The 21,652-nt window shown below is 42.7% G+C and overlaps 1 protein-coding gene across 3 annotated transcripts in view; it reads right to left on the bottom strand.

Moving 5' to 3' along the window:
• FILIP1 (filamin A interacting protein 1) overlaps positions 1-21,652 on the bottom strand; it is a 192,671-nt gene that overhangs the window by 11,771 nt on the left and 159,248 nt on the right. For 2 of the 3 annotated variants that reach the window (XM_082668783.1, XM_082668782.1), the window contains 2 exons: positions 7,673-10,478; positions 4,103-4,326 (listed from right to left, as the gene is read on the bottom strand). In XM_082668783.1, the coding sequence (XP_082524909.1) occupies positions 4,120-4,326; positions 7,673-10,478 (3,013 nt within the window). In that variant the 3' untranslated portion in view covers positions 4,103-4,119. The remainder of the gene's footprint in view (positions 1-4,102; positions 4,327-7,672; positions 10,479-21,652) is intronic. The other variant, XM_082668784.1, reaches the window with a different exon arrangement.

A 21,652-nucleotide genomic window follows, 5' to 3' on the forward strand; every position in this document is an offset into this window, starting at 1 on the left:
AGATAGATAGATAGGTGATAGATAGATAGATAGACAGACAGACAAACAGGTAAGCAAAAGAAGTAGAAGATAAGAAATCCAGGAAACAGAGGATTCAATGTAGGCAATAGGACCACAGCTGAGCAGCAGACGTAAAGGACAAGCGTTCCAGACTAAGTAGGGAAGCAGAGGGTTGAACTAGTAAGGCCTCCAGGGAAAAGTATGAAACTGATGTGCTTAAGTGTTTGGAAAAATTACTCATAGGTGTTTGGTAGATCTGTCGGAGCATCTGGAAAAAATACAGATAGATACATAGAAAAGCACGCAGACGAAAAATTAAAGCAATTATTCTTTTGAAGGGGGAACATGGTACGAGGAAGGAAACATAATCATAGTACACTAGTTGGCTCAGCAGGGAACAATATTTAAATTTACATTGTAAACATATGAACATGAAACATGCTGGCTGCCGGCTGCTCATTTATCAAAAACTGTGTGATGCAGTCATATTGTGAGGATGGGGAAAAGGGAAGGGAGGAGACATGTAAGAAGACTAAATTCTCAAACATCAAACCAATAATGGGAAGAAAAAGATATCCAAAATTTATCAATTTAGAGTGAGAAATAATTTTCTCTAAGGAGTAGAGCTGAGTTTGGAAAGGGGGTGTGAGGTGATGAACAGCTGTTTTCATGTCTTTTAGCACTGGCTTGTATTTTAACTGTATATGAGTTACTTTCACAAAAATAAAGAATAATTAAAGAATCAATGGGAACAGTGGGAGTGGAGGCAGAAAAGGCCGAGCGTTGTGTCAGTGGCTCCACTGGGTAGGCAGGGAAGGGCTCAGGGCGGTAGCTATAGAGGGCTGCATGGCTGAAGGAAAAACTGTGCTGAAACGGAAGAGGCCAGAGCATACTTACATCCTGTGTGGAGGTAACAGGTGAAAAGGAGAAGCTGAAAGAGCAGAGGGTGAGGAGATAACCAAGGATGAGACTGGAGGAGGAAGTATGGGGGAAACACTGACCATCGGCTGGGTTAGGGAGGTTTGGGAATAATGCATCCCTGTTTACTGGGAAGCCCTCTCTGTGCTCATCCTGTTACCTCTTCCTCTCTCTCTCTGCCCTCCTGCTGCCCACATAAACGTGCCCTTCTCATCTAATATCCCTGGGGTTTTCCCAATCAGGAAAGTTTTGCTCTCTCCCCAGTATTCCAAATCTATGAAAGGCATGAGAAATTCAAATCTTTGTGCATCTCTCATTCTTGGGCAGGTTTTTGTTTCCCTGAAATTATACTCTTCCCACACTGCACATCAAAGCTATGTCTTCACTTGTTTCTTAAAGACATTCAACTAAGAGATCCGGTAACACCCTACCCTTAAGGAGTACACTAAAATCTCCAGACAGCCCAACTGTTCCCCGTTAACCTGTCCTCAATGAAAATATAATAAAGATGCCAGTAGAAACTGAATGACTCTGTTTAAGCAGGTGACCTAGACAGGAAAGTCATTTTCAAGAAATGATCAATACCTTTTGGGCCGTGTCCCATCTTGGAATGTTTCTGGTACCAGGCATGCTACATGGCCACCCTCGTAGAATGTGGAAACAGCCAACACACAAAAATTATTCTCAGGAGGGTAAGACCAGGGCTGCCTCTGTAGCTGTGTGGATGGGGCCCTGCCTGTCCCCAGAGGGAGCCGTCACACTGAAATCTGTGGAAATAGCACCCCTCCCTCCCCAGCACGGGACCTGACAGCAGCTGTTCATAGCTGCCCTAGTGAGACCCCTGCTATTTCACTACACAGTACTGTTTCAGGACAGGGAAAAGACTCTAACTTTTTCATCCCATTCACTCTTATAAAAGCACATGAAACTGCATCTTAAAAACATGTTATACTCACACATAGAAGCCGGAGTAGGAGTGCATTGAATCCTCCACCTCCAGTCCTTGGTGGCTTTCATTTCTAATATGCAGTTTAAAACCAAGCTAGCCAATAAATGTGGCGTTGGTTCTAAAATTACAAAGGAAAACTGCCACGGCAGTCGCACTTTATCATTTCTGAAAAGTGAATATGTGTCGTGCCGCCAAGTTTTCTTAGCGGTTGTCCTCTGCAGGTGGCTGTATTCCAAGATCCAGATGTATAAACATCCTGTCCACTCACGGTTAAGCTCTTACAGCCTTTCCCTGCAGATGGAATGAGCTTCCGGGCAGAACCGACATAAGCATGGTGTGAGCAGGTAAAAAAGAAAACAGCCGCAGTGACACTCGATTAGGATAAGGGTCACTGAAGAATGGCAGGTAGTATAAAACAGAACAGTGTTTCGTTCTCCTGACGCCTTCATTTGCTCAAATACAGCATGTACAGTAACACCGAATAGCCTAAATGCCAGGGAGGCATTTGAAAAACAGTGGAGCGTCCTTGTTTCTGAAAGGGATAATGTCCACTTTACAAAAGGGGGGAAATTCCCTTTCAAAAAGACACGAGTCAGTATTCGAAATGGCAAGATCTGTTGTTTAAACTTGTTCAAAATCATATTTCATAAAGCCTTTTTTTCTCAGTCTCCCTCTCCTTCCGCCTTGAAATTCCATTATTAGGGCATGTCTCCCATAGTTGCTCAATATTTTAAAGTATATTTGCTGAGAACTGAGCTGTAGGCAACAGTGATCTGATTAAGTACATGTGAATATTGTGAGGGGTCTATCTCCCTCATCCACAATTTGAGCCCAAGTTCTACGAGGGACAGGAAGAACAGTGTGGAAAGAACTCAGAGGACAGTCTCTATACCATGAAGCACGGTGACTCCCGGGCTAAAAACCAAACATGTGTCTTTAAAAAAAAATCTACCTTTTACCAAATAGCAGGACTATTCAATGATTCTGGAAACTTCACAATTTAGAAGTAGAAAATAGCAACCTGTAACTTAATACTCATTGTGTTATTGTGAAGTTCACCCAATTGCCTCAAAGATTTCGACAAAGGTGCTGCCTACCTGAGACCTCAGATGCTAAGCTGGGGGTTATCAGCCTTGAGCTCATTTGTGGTTATTTGACTACCAAGCACCATGTCCACGTCAACATGGTTAATCTTCTCACAGACACTGGCGTTCTGCATTCACACACTCTTCATGCTTATGAAAACATGCTTAAAATTAACAATGATACAAACACAGGTAATAATAATACACTTCACCACACCACACACACACACACACACACACACACACAATCATGAACTGGTTCTATACTTGCAAAGTCAAGTCCACACTTGACTGTGAAAATGTTTCAATTCAATTAAGCTGTGCATGATGTCATTTTATTTCTTGGCAACAATGTATCAAAATTTACTGTCGCTATTTTCTATCCATTACAACCTCTCTTGAACTATAAAGGGCCATTTGGCAGCTCTATTCAAACTGCTCCACAATTTAAATCAGTTGCACACTTGAATAGAGCATGAGTCTGACATTAATGGTTCTAAAATTCCAAAATCTTTACAATACACACTCACACAAATCAGTAAAACTCTGTTTTTAGTATTCCATATTTTGTTTCCATTTTATTTCACATTCAAATTGTTTCCTGAAATCGTCTCAGAGGCTTTTGTTTCTGCAAAACCTTAGAGGTCCAGGCCCTGTGATAACTAGGAGATGGGTTTTGTTCGGGGGGTTTTATTTGTTTGTTTGTTTCCAGCACATGAAGCAAATTTGGAATCTGATAGAGGCCAATGACAGTTGTTAACCTGTTTCCTGTTTCCTCAAAGAGTTTTTGAAAAATCAATTATGGTGGAACAAAGCCTATTATATTTGATTTACAATTAGGAGCCGGCTTTGGCGAGGCTGTGATCCAGCCCCCATATCTTACTGATTTAACTAATGAGTCCACTTTCTAGAAGCAAAACTGGGTCTAGAAGTCGGGCCCTGCCTCGGGCCCAGCACCCTCCGCAAAGCACACAGCACACGGTAGTTTTGCTGGTTAGTTCTGTTCCCCAGCATCAAAACAAATCCACAAAATAGGAAAGACACGTGGCTATTAGTTGATTATTTTATGAACAAGATATTGAAAACTTAAATTAGTACATGTAGAGAGTTGGCACGAACAGAGGGCAGCAGTAGCATCTGCACGACATACCCCCTCCGCCACTGCCCTCAGCCCTTCCCCCCTCCAGGAGAGGTAGCGCTGCCGGCTGCAGATTTCTTCAGCTCTATTTTCATAGACTGAGTCTCAGCTCGAGGCTCGAATTTGGTCAGATTTCCTGCTCCTGGGGCTGCCACTACTGCCTTTCCTGCTTTCATACCTTTTGACATAGGAATGCGGGTGGGTGTAGGCCGCTGGGATGACCCGTCTTGTCCCGACTGTAAGAGAGAAAATACAGAAACGCAAGGGCAATGTTGGTGAGTTTCCCCCGGAAATGCCATCAGTCTGCGCATAAGCAGGGTTCTTGCCACAGAACTACCCGCAGACGACCCCTCTCCAGATCAGATTATCGTTAGCAAGTTGGAGTTGGTGTCTAGTCCACTTCAGTCGCCCCCTTCCCCTCTCCCGGAACATCTGTGCACCCTTCGTTCTCTTCTCAAGCCCCTGACCTACCTCCTCTACCCTTACTGAAGACAGCCTTCACTCCTACTTCACAGAGAAGCTGCAGGACACCCTGCGTATACTCAGGCATCTTTACTCCTACTGTCCCCCAAATCACCTCACTTGCTTTACATGAAGCAGCTCTCCTTTCCCCTCCTAAGGAGGCCAGATCTTCTCTTTTTTGTATTGTCACTGCTGACCACACCCCCTTTTTTTTTTTTTTTTTTTTTTTGCCATGCCGCATGGCATGCAGGACCTTAGTTCCTCGGCCAGGGATGAACCCGTGCCCCCTGCAGTGAAAGCTCGGAGACCTAACCACTGGACTGCCACAGAATTCCCCCACAGCGCCCTTCTTGAGGTGCTCCTAAAACTCTCCTGCTGTGATTTCTTACTTGGGTCTCACCCATCCCCCTCCTGTCTCTGCCGACTCCTTTTCACTCTGGCGCTGGCTCCCGGTTCCAGCTTGCCTGCCTTCTAAATGTGGGTGTCACCATGCTCCATCCTTGGCCCTCTTTTCATTTTTCACATTCACCCTGAGAATCGCCTCAGTTGTCACCCACATGTTGCTGAGTCCCAGGACCTCGAGTCTTCAGTGCTCTCCTTAAATGCAGATCCAGATTTCCAGCCGCGTGCTAGACATTTTCAGTGTCCCTCAGGCATCTCAATTATAACAGGCCCCAAACATTACTTAACTTCTCCCCCAAACAGTAGTCCCCCTGAGTTTCTCATTTTATCCACCTCTACAGCCAAGCCAGAAACCTCAGAGCTGCCCTCTGTACTCAGTTTGTCATGAAATCTTCAATTCCGTCTTCAATATATGTCTGTCCTCATTTTCGCTACCACAGTTCAAGCATACGCCATCTCCAGCCTACAGAATTGCAACAGTATCCCCGTCCTCGGCCTCTATTTCCTCCAATTTATCCTTTAAATGGTTTTACAGACATACCTAACACATAAATAATGTAGTTTTAAAAATCATTACCTTGTTTCTGGGTCCCTTTGTCTACTCTCTGAGATTAAATGTCAGTTTCATAAAAAGACCCACACATCTTCAGTATCTGACCCCAGTGTGCCTCTCCTTTTCTGCTCCTGCATTTTGTCTCCAGCCCCAGCCGCTGCAGCGCAAAGGGACGGCTCACCTTCCCCAACGAGCCAGTTCCTCACATCGCCATCACCATCACCATCGCCGCGCCTGTGCACACGCTGCCCTCTCTCTGCATCTGTGAAGACCTCTTCCCCCGGCGAAGCCTTCTCTGCTTGTTCCTTTGTACATACCCCTCTCACAGAACCACTAAGGAGGTTTCAATCCTGCCTCTCCCACTAAGAAGAACTTCAACACGTCCTCTTTACAGTCGGCACCTAACCCCATGCCTAAAGTGCTGCTAATGGTCAATAAATGTTGAATAAATGCACAAATGAACTAACCACACTATTCGATTTCTAAGAGGGGTATTCCCAAACTTTTTGTTGCCCTTGATCTTATGGGATCTGATATAACTGAAGTATGTGAATCATCATTTAGGCCTTAGAAATCTTAGACAGTTGTTTTGAAATCCTATTTGTGTAGGCGCTTTAGTCAGTAATCCAAAGTGTTGCTGCAGAAGGGAAGCCTAGCTTGACCTGACCCTTAAGATGGGAATAAGATGTTCCAGCAGAAGATCTGCTCTAAATTACAACAATTACACCTCCACTAGCTTTTATAAAAATCCAAGCTACGCTGTGTTGCTTAAATAAAAGCAGCATTGAACCATTTGAGAAGGGTGAGCAGTGCTGAATGCTATTCAGCTCCCATGGAGCCAATAACAAAAAGCTTCACTGGCAAAGCAGTTAGTGAGTAATTCACACTTTGGAGCCTGTCTTGGGTCTATGCTTGTGCACAGAGAATTAAAGTAAATTATAGTGAAGATATGGGAAAATGAGCCACAGTTTCTATACTTAAATAATAAGCTTCCTCTCCTTCTTAAGAGTTTCTAATATATGCTGCAGAATTTATTCAGAGATTGGGAATCATAATTTCTAGTCTATTAGTTTAAACTAATATCTAAGTAGTGCATGTTCTTCTATAATTTCATCTACCAGTTGTCTTCAATAAATGAAGAAAATCACTGGATGTATTTTGAAAAATAGAATTTATTTTTAAGTTCTGGCTTTTATACTTTGGACATGCTTTTTTATAACCCTTCATTTAGCCTCCCAGCTGGTATTAACTAAATATTTATCGAGCACCTGCTCTCTGCACGATACTATTAATACAATGTACTGTTTAGAAATATAAACTCACTTCTTTTTTACTTTAAAAAAAGTTTTGGATATAATAATCTTTTAATCTTACTTTTCGAATAAAGTATGACTATGACCATATGTAAATGTATTTTAAATATTTTAGGTTCTAGAAATATAACCCAGGAATAGTTTATTTATTTATTTATTTTTATTTTTTGGCTGCATTGGGTCTTAGTTGCTGCAGGCGGGCTTTCTCTAGTTGCGGCGAGTGGCGGCTACTCTTCCTTGCAGTGCGAGGGCTTCTCACTGTGGTGGCTTCTGTTGTTGCGAAGCACGGGCTCTAGGCACGCGGGTTTCAGTAGTTGTGGTGCTCAGGGCTCAGTAGCTGTGGCGCACGGGCTTCGTTGCTCTGCGGCATGAGGGATCTTCCCGGACCAGGGCTCGAACCCGTGTCCCCTGCATTGGCAGGTGGATTCTTAACCACTGCGCCACCAGGGAAGCCCAACCCAGTAACGGTTTTAATTATTTTCTGCATATTGACCATTTCTCCCCAGTCTCCATTTTTCAAAATACTGTAAACATAAAAACCAAATTTTAAACCTCATTATTCCCATATGCTGACACTGCAAGAGGCCATCTTTGCAAGGATTTTTGGAGTCTCCATAATTGATGTGAAAGAAAAATTATCCCTCATAATTGGCGCAAATTCATAAAGTACTAGGCCACTTTTTACTCCTATTTCTTGATGTAGACAGTCCCCTAGGAAACAGCTCGTAGTGGGTTCGGGTGGAGCCGAGGCACGTGCTTTTGCTGTATTTTGGGCACTGCGTTGTTTTCACTCCCCCCGCACAGCCCCGCGCCCCCCGCCTTGGCGTGAACTTTGCAGCCCCCTCTACTCACCACTGATTGGGTTCCTCTGGCCGATGAGGTCGTGACCGGTGTAATGGTGATGGTGCTGGTCACTTTGCTCGCGCCAGGGCGAGGCGAGACGTGGCTCCTGGGAGAGCGAAGGACTGTGCCAGTGGACACCTCCTTCTCCGCGGCCACGCTGACAGGTCGGACAGTAATCACCGGGCTTGCTCCCTCAGCCACAGTCCCAGGGGCGCGCTTAAACTGAGAACCTAAGTGAATGTGAATTTTATTGTCTTCCGTGGTTATGATATTGGCATTGGAGTTGTACTTCCGGACTGGGGCTGGCACAGTCTGCTTCTCCGGGGTGACCTTGAGGACAGTCCTTCCCACGGGCATTTCCTGGGATTCGGAAGGGACGGTGATGTCCGCCGGGGCCGCCGATGTGGACACGGTCATGATCTGAATGGGGGACGTGGGCCTATCCGCAAACGGCCCTCTTCCGCTTTCTGGTGTCTTCTCTCTGGAGAAGGTAGTAATTGTGACTGGGGACATGGCTCGCTCTGCGCTGAGAGTAGCATCTCCGCTTTTCTGTTTCTGAGACATGACATTTGGTGACGGGATAATGGTTATCCTCGGTTTCTGATTCCCTAGGGTGGGAATGACGGTGGTACTGGAAAAAAATTCTTCCGCCGTGGGGCTCGTAATCTCCAAAGTGGCAGTGCTGTTCTCATGGTCCGGCGTCACTCGAATGTGCAGGGGCTGGCCCTGCTTGGGCGAAAGAACCAGCTCTCCTGGGTGCCCCGGGCTGGAACCGGCTCGAGGCCCCTTCTCTTGAGTCACCGGGGGCCCATTCTCCCTTTTCCTCATCCATGGAATCCAAGACTTCCTCATGGTGAGCTCGTTGGCCGCGGGAGGATACCTGTCTAGGACAGAGGAACGTTCCACAGGTTTCTTCAGCCCCACCTGTCGAAGGTTACTCATGATATGGTTTTCTTCTTGAAAGGACTTGCGTATAAACACTGCTGGCGTGTCCTCCTCCGCCGCTTCGCTGCCGACCGCATCCGTCTGGACGCCGGTGGACGTCACGGGGACATCCACCATCCTCCTCCCGTTCACGCTGGGTCGGAGAGCGCGGCTGTACCGCTTGGACAGCTCCAACTCTTTGGTCAGATTGAGGACCTCCTGCCCCATGTTCTTGTTCTTATTTTCTTCTTCCATAAATCTTTGCTGAAGGACAGAATAATCCACTTGGAGCTGAGAAAGCTGATCTTCTTTGTTCATCAATTCATGAATCTTCTCTTTAAGGGCTTGGACTTCTGCTTTTAAGTCTCGACTTTTAGCTTCTTCCAGCCGAAACCTGTGTCTCAGCTCAGCTTCCTGGCTCACCGCCTCACCTTTCTCTATTGCTTTATTCTTGGCGATTTGGTGTTTTATCTCCTCCAGCTGCTGAGAGAGGAAGTTGGCCTTATCCTGCTCGCTTCTAAACTTCTGCTCCAGCTGGCCGTACTCATCTTCCGTCTTCATCAGATCCCCTTCCACCACCTCCAGTTGCTGGAGACGTTTCTTCAGTCTCTCGATTTCAAGTGTTAGCTCCTTAATTTTGTTACCTTCTGGGCAGGTGAGCTCAGGTCCTTTTCGAGACCTTCCTCTTGTTATTTCTCTCTCCACCTCTTCTATCCCATCAAGTCTCTTCTTTAATAAGTCAACACTGCAGCTTAATTCAGAGGATTTTTCTTCTTCACTTTTCAGTTTGCCTATTAACTCATCTCTCTCTTTTGTCAAATTGTATACCTTTTCCTCCATTTCGGATTTCAGTTTTAAAAGCTTCTTACTTTCTTCGATGAGCTTTTCCGTCACATCCATAACCTTGCCTTGTTCCACCTTAAAATTTTTATTGAGTCCATCCACTTTTCTCTCTTCTTGCTTTATTTTTTCCATCATGTTTTTCCTTTCATCAACCAGCATCACGGTAAAGGACTTCAACTTTGTCAGATCGTCTTTCAGGCTTAATTCAGCCTTTTCCAATCGACTTTCAGAACATTCCAGTTCTTTAACCCGACTCTTGACTACCTCCAACTCATTGAGCAGGTCCTTGGTTAAGTTCTTTTCTTTCTCCAGATTTAAATGCAGCTGGGTGCACTCTGATTTACTCTTGCTGAATGCTTCTTCCAACTTCTCCAGTTCAGACATTCTCACCTGTAACTTCTCGACTTCAAGTCTGAGCTCTCGGCTATGGTGCTCCTCCTCCTGCAGCTTCTTCCTCAGCCCCCTGCACTGGGATTCGGTTTTCGTGATCTCCTCATCTTTACCCTCCATCTCAAGTACGCGCTTCCGAAGCTTTTCCACCTCTGCCATGAGACTGGAGTTGCCACATTCCCCTTTGGCAATTTTATCTCTTAGCTCCTGAAGTTCTACTTCTGCCTTTTGAAGATTTTTGTTGGTCTCTTCCAGCTCCTCGATTCGTTGAGTCAAGCCAACCAGCCTAAGTCTGAGCTGCCTGTTGTGAGACTCCTGATTGGCCAACTTAGCGCTCATCTCTTCATGCTCCTGGGAAAACCTCGAAGCCTTGTGTTCAAAATCCACTTCCAACTTGAGCAATTTCTGCCTGTCTTCTTTGGATTTAGAAGTGATGGCTTTGAGCTTTTCTTCCTCTTCCCTCAGTCTCTGAGTCAGGTCCTGTACTTTCTGGCTTTGCAGGCCAAGTTGCTCGATATGCATCTGCCTTTCATCCACCAGCATGAGTGCAAAGGACTTGAGTTTCACAAGCTCATCTCTCAGTTTGTTGAGCCGCTTAGCATTTTCCTTTTCTTTGCGGGCTTGGTAAGCCTTTTCTTGTTCAAGGAGTTTTTTCAACCTAGAAAACAAAATATATTAAAACATTCTATTTTATTGCATTAAACTTTATATATTATATCATATATAAATATTTCATATTTAATATTTCATAATTAAAAGATTAGTCCGCAAATAAGTTTCTCTTAGGTATTACATAAAAACAAAATAAAATGCTGTTACAATAAATCCCTTATCAATTACTGCAGGATGAAGGTTTAACAAATAGCCATTAATGAAGCTAATCAGAAGGCAGGATGCTGGCTACCAGTACTGAAGGGTAGCGACCAGAAGGGGGCACGAAGAGGGCTTTTCAGGTACTAGTTTCTGTTTCATAATTTGTGTGCGCAGGGCGTTAGCGATGGGAAGAATAGGATGAATTGTGACAACTTTGCAAAAGATAACGTGGACTTTGTGACTGCTTACTAACTGGTAGGAAGGGAGAGAGAGAGAGAGAAAAACATGACTTCAGTGCTTTGGGTCTGAATAATTGCAAACAGTAATACTTTTAACAGAAACAGGAAAAACAGGTGAGAAAGGGTATTGGCAGATATTGAGAACTGAAGCAACAGCAAGTTGAAAAGTATACCAGACGATAGTTAACAGTACTGTACTGTATACTTAAAATTTTTTAAAGAGGGTAGATCTCATGTTAACTGTTCTTACCATGATTGAGACAAACAAACAAATAAATAAACGTGCCAACAATTAGAAATGTAGTGCTCTGAAAATAAGTCCTATAAATTTTACAGATCATATACACCTTAACCCATAGCCTTAATGCCTCCCCACTGTCTCTACTCCAGTCCAAGTACTCAACATCTGCTGATAATTCTGCAACAGTCTCCAAACTGGTCCCCTCACAACCTCAGCTGTGCCACTTCCTAGCTGTATGATCTTGGCGAAGTTATATAACCTCTGTGTATCTCACTTTTCTCACTTATAAATTGAGCATCAAAATAGTAGCTAATTCATAAGGTTTGTCTGAGGTGCATATCAGTTAATATATGGAAAGCACGTATAACAGTGCCTGGCCCATAGTAAGTGTAGCTAAAACTACACTTTATATTATAAATGTATAATTGTATTATTATTATGTTTATGTTATCATTATTATTATTACTACTTACTCTCACCCAAATTCTAATATAATCATGTCACTCCTGGTAAATGGAATATTTATAAATGGCATATTTCCTGCCACGTCAATAAACAAAGGGTGTCACAGTCATCAAAAACTGCAGCCCTCCAACGTGAGCCAGTGAGCCCTGAGGAAACTCAGGGCTGAAAAGAATACCTGCCATCTAGCAGCCGTCAGACTGCAGCCACTCCCTGAAGTGAGCCCTGGGGAAACTCAGGATGTGCAAATACAGGATACTGGCCCTAGGTAGCTGAGTTGCCTATCAAAGGAATGATTTCAGTGAGCCCAGACTCTTGCATCTTCCCATACACAGAAAAGCGCTACATTCCTTAACCTGAGATACCTGGTTTTCTTTAATTAACAATAATCTTTTAACGTTCCGACTACCTGCCCTTTTGTTGCAAAACTCCTATATGTCCTGGCTCAACCTTCGCCTCCTTGGAGCAGTTTCTCAGTTATCTGAAACGCTGTCTCGGGGCTGTAGTCCACATTTTGCCCCCAGTAAAGCTTAATTTGCAACTCTCACGTGCATTTTTTTAAGTCAACACTCCCATGGCTTCCTATTGCTTTAAGAATAGAGGCATGAAATCCATAACAAGGCCAAGACTGATGTGATTCCTGACCACCTGGGCAGGTTGATCTCAAGCTGATCTCACCTGTTATCTAAGCTCCACACATTCCTCAAATATGCTGGACCCTCTGCTTAGAAGTACCTCCCTGCTCTTCCTTTCTCTCTGACACACACACACACACACACACGTGAACATATCTGGTTGACTTTTTATCCTTTGAGTCTCACTCAAATGTCACTCCCTTCAGGAAGCCTTCCCTGACCAAACTGACTAAGTCAGAGCCTCTTAGAAACTCTCATAATACCCTGCGGTCTTCTTTTTTAACACTTATCAACTTATAAGTTTTTCATGTCTGCCTACCTCTGTTCATGAAAGTTCTGTGAGAGTGGGCGCCAGGTCCTTGTTCACCCCCTAGCACAATGCCTGGCACATAGGAGGTGCTCAAGAAATATTGACTGAATGGATAAATGGAAGAAAGAACAAATAAATAAGCTTGAGCTAGAAATACAGCTCACGCCACCTACACAGGGCTGTGTGAACTAAAGTCCTTACAATGCTGAGCTGAGGATAAATTTTTGTCGAATGTATGTCATGGTTGTTACTAGGCCAGTAATTGGATATTACTAGTGGCTATTAGACAATGAATGTGTCTGATCTCATTAGCAATGCCCTCTCTTAAAGAATATGGTCATCCTAGTCATCAGCTCTGGGAGAAGAGGAGTTTCTCTTAAGTGGGAAACCTCACATGAGAGAGGGAGCCTTCTCTGTGTGGACTGGAAAGATATCCTAATGGTCTGTCTATCCTTAGTTCTGGTGGATGAACAACCTTTTTATCTACCTTTCCAGTCAATTTGGCATTCCACTTTCAGGTGTTTTTTTTCTTCTTCCCCCATATCTAGAAATCCTCTTTTTTTACATTAAACAAGCATTCAGAAGCATTATCATATCATTGTGCAACTATTCACAAAGCATAATGACTATCGCACAAACAATTTTCTAATAGTTACAATTTCACTTTGTGCTTTAAACACTTTACTGTACATTATGGGGCATTTCCATGTAATTATGCTATTGAAGGAGCAAAATAAGAGGATTTCGGTGTTCTGACTGTTATGGTGTACACATTTATCAAAACTCATCAAAATGTATAATTAAAATTGGTGAATTTTGTAATATATAAATTATATCTCAGTTTTAAAATAGATTAAGAAAAATAATATTAAAAGCCCTGCAAAGTGTTCTAAGATGTCAGATAAAGGGAGAAAAGTTGTAAACAAATATAAAAGGGTGGCTTAAAATATGATTGAAAACATAAAATAGCTTATTAATCTTAAGGCAGAAAGAGGTGAAAGCAGAAGTTGTAAAAATAAAGAGAAGACAGCTAACTTTTTCAGGTGGAATTCCGGCTGACGAGAAAACTTGTTCCAGGAAAATAATGTTTCAGGTATGAGAAAACCTTGAGTCCTAATATTATTTCAAGAGGCTCGTAAAAGCCCACTCCAAACTCAAGTATTTACTAATACTTAATTTTTTAAAAAATAAAGGATAGGAAGAAAGGTCTTTTGATAATAAAACATTTTATTTACCAACTATCTGTTATATCCAAGGCTGTGTATTTTATTATTTCATTTCATTTTCATAACAACACTTGAGCAAGGCATTACTATGCCATTTTATAAATAAGGGAGTCGTTTGCCCTAATCATGGGAACTGGACTAAGAAGGGGCAGGTTGGGATTTTGGACCAGATCTGTTTGACCACAGTGTGCTTTTAACAATGTTATTTCTCAAACAGGTATTGCTTGAACAGCTGAAATTCACAAGACTTTGTGTTTGTTTAGGTTAACTTCATCTTACTTGATTCACCTATCCTTCTGGAACTGTCAAGATCCTCCTTGGACTGTTTTGTCACCCAATATATCAGTTTATATATAGCATTGTGTCAATGGTAACACAACCCCAGTGATTAACAGAAAGACAGGTCAATGTACAGAGCCCTTCAAATACAGTCAAGCTCTCCCTGCTGCTGACTTCAACCCATTCAGCAGCAGGGACGTTGTCATCAGTCACCCATGAGCCCGCGGGGCTGTTAGTCATTATCTCTCTGAGCTCCCAGCCCTCCCTTGCACCTGTTCCAACCACATCCTCCTCACATCAGTCAACTACAACCAAATTCTTCCAGATGCTTGGGCCCCAGATCGAGAGTCATCCTTGAATTCTGTCCTTCTCTCACAAGCCCACATTCAGTTCTTCAATAAATCTTGTCAACTCTACCTTCAAAATACATCTCGAATCCAATTACTTCTCATCCCGCTATTGCTCTTACCCTGGCCCATGCCACCGTCATCATCCCTTATCTGTATTATTGCAATAGCGACCTAACCTGACTCTCAACTTCCACTTTTGCTCACCCTCATCTGTCCTCTGCCCAGGAGCCAGCGTGATTTAAAAAGGGTGAATCAGCTCGGTGCTTTGTGACCGCCTGGAGGGGTGGGATAGGGAGGGTGGGAGGGAGGCTGACGCAAGAGGGAAGAGATATAGGAACATATGTATATGTATAACTGATTCACTTTGTGAATAGAGCAGAAACTAACACACCACTGTAAAGCAATTATACTCTAATAAAGATGTAAAAATAAATAAATAAATAAAAAGGGTGAATCAGATCCCGTCATTCCTCGGCTCCAAGCCCAAATCATCACAATGGCCTAAAAGGCCCCACGTTATCACTCTTTTCCTCCTACTTCTGTGACTTTATCTCTTAAAACTCTTTCTTTTATCCTTGAGATCTTCTACTAGATCACTGCTTCATTTCCTTCAAGTCTTTGTACAATCATCCCCTCTCAGGGAGGCCTGCTTTGCCAACCTTATTTGTCTTGTGCATTTCATGGTAGAACTTCCTATTTTCTTCTTCTGCTGTCTTTTTCTCCAGAGCACTTATTACCATCTAATACACTATACATTTTACTTATTCTTTTTTTTTAATTGACTGTCGTTCTTCTCTAAACTGTAAACACCTTGATAGGTGGGTTTTTGTGTATTTTATTCACTGCTGCAGCCGCAGCACCTAGAATGTGGCCGATGGTGAGCTCTTTCCACGTTTGTTGAAGATGATCGCAAAAGGCCATCTCAAAAGTCTTGCTGCAATTCGAATGTGCTCGGCCAAATCCTTAACTTCTTTGTGCCTCTGTTGTGAAGACTAAAGCAAACAGCCTCTGTAAAGTGCTTAGACAGTGGCCAGCCCACAGAATGTTCTCAGTAAATGCCATCCGCCAGTGCTGTTGGTCACACCTCTTCTTGTTTACTCATTTGACAATCATTTACTGAACACTTACTTTGTGCGGGGGCACTCTGCTAGGCATATAAAGTTAAAAAAAGACACAGTTCTTGCCCCTAAGGCATTTACTCTCTAAAGATGAGAACAATTAAACCAATACAGAGAACAAAGACATGCAGAGGAAGCATCTACCTCTGTGGGAAACCAGAGGAAGGGCAGCTAAGTCATATCAGGGGAGTGTAGTCAGGGAGGCTTCTAGGAGGAGGTGACTCTTAACCTGCATATTAAAAGCTAAGTAGGAGCTAAGTAAGTAGAGAAGGCAGGGAAAGGACCCTCTAGACCAGGGGTTAGCAGTATTGTCTGTGGGCCAAATCTAGATCAAAGCCAGTATCTGGACAGTCCTAGAGCTAAAAATTGTTCTTACATTTTTAAAGGCTTGTAAAACATAACGAAGAAGAGGAGGCAGACACTGTAAGTGGCCTGCAAAGCCTAAAATAGGAGTGTAGTGGAAACAGCACGTAAAAGCACAGAACTGGGAAATAGACCACAAAGGTAACTCAACTACAGTGAAGGGTACCTGTGGGAACAGTGGAAGGAAAGGAGGTTGGAAAGGAAGGCCAAGAAAACAAAGCCCCCAGCGGGCTAAGAGGATGACTCTGAACTTGGGATTCAGAATATGAGGAAGTCCGACAGGTGTGGAGAAGCTGGAGATCAGTTAGGAGCTCCTGAGAAAGCAGGAGTTGAGAAACGGAGTCTGAACTAAGGTTATGTCATTGAATAAAAAGAGAAGGGGGTTCACATGGTGATATTCAGGAGACAGAAGTCATAGGGTTTGGTAACAGACTGAGTGAGGATGGAGAGGGAGAAATTTGGACAGACTCCACTGCTTCTGGACAGGGTTATTTGTTGGCTGTCAGTGCTTATCACATATAGGCTAAGAGAAGAGAAACAGCCTTGGAGGGGATGATCATGATGCTCCAAAAAAGGTACATCGGGGCTTCCCTGCTGGTGCAACTGTTAAGAATCTGCCTGCCAATGCAGGGGACACGGGTTCAAGCCCTGGTCCAGGAAGATCCCACGTGCCGCAGAGCAACTAAGCCTGTGCGCCGCAACTACTGAGCCTGCGCTCTAGAGCCCACGTGCCACAACTACTGAGCCCGTGTGACACAACTACTGAAGCCTGCGTGCCTAGAGCCCATGCTCCGCAACAAGAGAAGCCACCGCAGTGAGAAGCCCGCACACCGCAGGGGAGAGTAGCCCCCGCTCGCCGCAACTAGAGAAAGCCCGCGTGCAGCAACGAAGACTCAACGCGGCCAAAAACAGAATAAAATTTTAAAAAGGCACGTTGACTTTGAGGTTGTTGGAACCTACAAGTGAAGTGCTTATTGGTACCCAGGAGTTCAGGAGATGGATCTGGGCCAAAGTTACAGACTGGGAGTGTCCAGTGACGGGTGCAATCTAAAGCCATGAGAGAGGATGAGATGAGTAAGAGGTGTGAGACATCAGAGAGAAAGAGGACCAAGGATAGGAAAAAGACACTGAGATGAGAAAACATCAAGGCACTTAATGAGAGAGGCTGAGCGGGGAGAGCCAGAGAGTCAGGAGGGAGTCCACGCAACAGTGGATTTGCAGACCCCAAGAGGGCAGGAATGGGGCATGTCCATACTGCAATGCTCTGGAGGCACCAAGTGAGAGACAGGAAAATGTTCCTTGTTTTCATTTAAACTCAAATTTAAAGAAAACTTCTTCCATTTGATATGTCAACACGGATATCGACAGCACTTCACTCGAGCAGTTTTAGTGGGGTTAGGGATCAAAATACAAAATAAAGCTTAGCTGAAGAAAAATCAAAGCGGAAAAAAAAAAAAAATGGAGACAAGTACCTGAGACTAATGATTTGAGATCTTGATTGTGAAAGGAAGGAGAAACAGGGATGTGGACACAGGACACAGGTAGGGCAGGGTCAACATTTTTAACCTCATATGTATATGAGAGATATTAGCATGTTCCCACTTAACTTTAAAGCTCTTTGTTTTTCTTTATAGAAATAGTCCAGTTAATAAATAATGATAGAATAATAAATAAAGAAGTAATTATACAATACCACCATTTTGCAATCCCCAATAAAATAATGGGTGTGGGCAATGCTCATTAATGTCTCCCAAAAGAGAGACAGCCAGATACTGTATACATATATATAGACCTCCACCCAAGAAATTTTCTTACCAAAAAAATTGAACCTGAATCAGATCAAGCTTCTATAACCATTAGTTTACAGAAAAGACAGGGGCAAGAAACATACTAAATGACACTGTGATGATGCAATCAGAAAAGTCCAAAATGTAGGGGACTATACAGGATAAAAAACCTAGTTTCTTCAATAAATAAATTCTAAGAAAAAAGAATGGGGGAGGGGAAACTATAGATTAAAAGAAAGTTAGAAGACATACCAACCAATTATAATCTGTTTGGAGTCTCGTTCAAATTATTAAAAATAAGACAATTGGAAAAATTACATTAAGGAATTATTATTAAATTTTAGGTGTGATAAAGGATTTTGACAATATTTTTAAAAGAATCCTTACATTTTAGAAATACATATTGAAATATTTATGAATGAAATGATATGTCTGGAATTTACATTACAGTAATCCAGCAGAGTTAGGATAGATGAAACCAGATTGGTCAAGAGTTGATTAATTGTTGAAGTTAAGTGCTGGGTACATAGGAGATCATTACACTATTCTTTTTATTTTGTAGATGTTTGAAATTTTTCATAATAAGATTTAACCCTCTTTTGTTTAGCTTTTCTCCACCCACGTCTCAGCTAGTTTGGAGTCTGGTCATATTTTCATTTTCCTTACTCTATGATGTGACTCTCATATTTCCATGATTGTGGGTGAATCTTTCATTCCTTTCCATGTTTATAATTAAGCTTGTTAGAGACTTCTACTTTTTCTTCCTCACTGGGATCTGTCCATTCTTACGCAAACTTATGCTAGAAAAAGCAGCTCATTCTGATCTGTTCCACAGATATTTGTTAATTTAGCTTTCCTTTTAGAGTCTAAAGATAAATTGTTTTGGAGGGGAAAGGGGAAGTGAAAGATTTTTTTAAAACCTCTCCTGGATACCCATCTTTGAGATAAACACCTTCCCTGGAACAGTAGTCAATCCGTGCTCCTGAAGACTCAGGGCCTCGCTGGACTATGTTCATTCTCACTTTTTTTCCTTGAACCATTTCTCCAAATTTCTCAGCATTAGCCCCAGAGCAGCAATCCTCTCTTTGCTTCCCTTGTCACTTGTCACCATTTTAATCCATCAGACCCCATTTGAAACCCTGATGTCATCCTAGGTTTGTTTCTCAGCAAGACCACGCTAAGTTCCCTTCTCACTGTTTCCTTCCCCTCCACTCTTTTTGTACTTCTTCAGCTCTCCCTGTGTGTATGCCTCTCTGTTAAGAGAAAAGGCAGGTTAAAACTAGCAAGGGCATGAGAGTGATTAGAGATGAATGAACCTCAAAAGAGTTAAGCTTTCCTGCAGTTTGAAACCTTGAATCACAATGCATTTTTTCCCAACTAGAGCATATAGTAGAGAACTAAGCAGCTTGGTAACATGATAGGACATGGTTTTACCAGATGACCCAGGAAGAAGTGTTACTCTTTCATAAATCACCTCAGTTCCTCAAGATGGTGACTATTATAATGATTATGCAGAATTAATCTAATGTCCCCAACATACTGTGCAGGGCGGGGATTAGGGTGAAGTGGATGAGACTGGGTTGTGCAGCTGCAGAGTCAGGTCCTGTTCTCATTTGAAATTTTGATATATCTGTTCATCATGGATTTTTTTGCATTAATTTTAATTTTTAAAAATAGTGCATTAAAAATATTACGTATCTTGATTACTGAGTTTTTTGGCATCCCCTTAAATTTTGCGCCCAAGGCTGAGAGTCTCATTCGCCTCACCCTAGTCCCAGCCCTGGGCACTGAGTGCTAGATAACCATATTTTACATATACAGAAATGGTGGGTCCTTTATCACAGGGCACAGACTTTTTTGAGCTTTGTTTCTGTTTTGTGTTTCTTAGTAGTGGGGATGAGTTTACAAAGCCCTTGTGCACTTTTTTCTTTTCCCCTATTGTGAAGACCAGCAGTATTGTAGGGTCCCTATCTGATCTCAAACTTGTATCACTATCCCACTGTGGTGGGAGGGGGCCTAGCTCACCTATTCTCATGAAAAAGAACTTGGTGATAAAAATTAAAAGAAAAGAAAAGAAGTAAACTTTTTGCTAGCGCCTTTTATGAACTGCTTTTATGTCACAAGAGAAGACCCTGAACTTATACACATGATTTCATGTTATAAAACTATACCCTATAAATGTATAAATAATCCAGTAATCTCACTACATTCAATTCAAGAGTATAATCCAAGTAATTCAAATAGCATTCACGCACCTCTCAAGCAGATTATTACAAATGAAGGTTCACTCTCCAGATTTTGAGAGGATTATGTATAATTCTGCTGTAGAATAGGTACCTTGAGGTCTAGTTGTGAAAAATTATAAAACAAGGATATGCATTATGACTCCTCTCTGGGTTAGCCCAACAACAGACAATAAACTAAGCTGATTATGAAACTTAACTGATAGTAATCTATCTTTAAAAGGCACATCTGGCAGCAACTGAAAGCCGTGAAAATCTCGTGGCTGATAATAAATTATTCTTCTTGGAGACTGTGAGATTTCCTACTACCAGGTGAGCTCACGCTCAGTGCTTGCCATGATTTGGTAGCAACCAGACTCCACGGTGAAATACAAATTTAGTCTTCATGAAAATCTAGTAACATGCTAATTTAAATTTACAAATGCTAAATTCAGAAATAAATCACTTACTCTACTACTAGTAAATTGCTCTCAGTCATCGGAGAAATTAAAGTCTGGGGAATTGTTTGTTTTTCACCTAAAACCATTGAAACAACTATTTTTTCCCTGATAGTTTGCTGCCCAACAGGAGACCCTTATCTGAGAATCACTATTTGAGAACAAGCTCTCTAATCAAACACTCTAGTATGAAGCTTCCCGACTCATACAGAATATAGCCATGATTCATTAATTCACTCACTAATTCAACAAGGATGGGTTGAACACTCTACCATTGTTAAATAATGTACTACGTGCTTGGAATTAAAAAAAATTGCAATCCTTTGTAAAAAGTGCTATTTATGCTTTAAATATATGCTACTCCATCCAAGGGTGGAGATGTGATTGGAGGAAGTAATTGCTCAAAGCTTTTGTAACTGTTTTTCCCAGTAGTGTTCCCCCGCTGTCAGGGGGTAGCCCATATGGCCCCTCTGGGAGGCCTAGATAGGGGTTGCCCTCCTCCTTAGGGAACGAGGCCCGTGCAGGGGTGCCTGGCTTGATACGCTGAAGGAAGACTGGATTTCAGCCCCAGTTCTTCCTGGTCAGGGGCTACTACCTGCACAACCACACCTCATGGTCCCACGGGCTCTTTTTTCTCATCCTTTGGGTTTCAGTTCACATGTCTTCTCCCCAGAGAGGCATTCTCTGATTAGCCTATTGAAAACAGCTTCCCCAGCCGCACGCCATCATGGTACCATATTTATTTCTTTTACTGCACTTTCACTGTCTGAAATGATCTGGTTCATTCATTCGTGTACTTAGGTATTGTCTGTCTTTCCACCTCTGCACAGAAGAAAAACGCCATAAGAGCAGAGTCCAGCCCTGAACACCAGCCCCGCCCCCCACCAGCACAGTGCCTAACATACAGTAGGTGCTCAATCAGTATTTGTTCGATGAATGAATAAGCAAAGTCATCCAGATGAAGAATGGGGAAAATGCGGTGCCACGTAAAGGGAAAAGGGTGTGCAGATGCAAGAACACAGGACGTCACTCAGAGCAGCAGTCAACCTCAGGGCACGCGGTAGGAGGTGGGACAATGTCAAGAGGTAAGGCTCCAGTGGACGGTGGAGGTCAGATCGTCAAGCAGTTTGGATGTCATCCCAAGGAGTCAGGCACCTCCTGAGGATTATACCAAGTTCTCGAAGGACTTTAAGGACGGCGATAATATACAATTTCAATATTAGGACAGTCTGATGACAACATGGTACATGGACTACAGAAAGGGGAGGCTGGAGGCAGGGAGACCCATTATGTAAGTGTTGAAATTTTCCCATGCCAAAAAAAAAAAAA

This window comes from Grampus griseus (genome assembly GCF_964374135.1).
Source record: "Grampus griseus genome assembly, chromosome: 13".
NCBI lineage: Eukaryota > Metazoa > Chordata > Mammalia > Artiodactyla > Delphinidae > Grampus > Grampus griseus.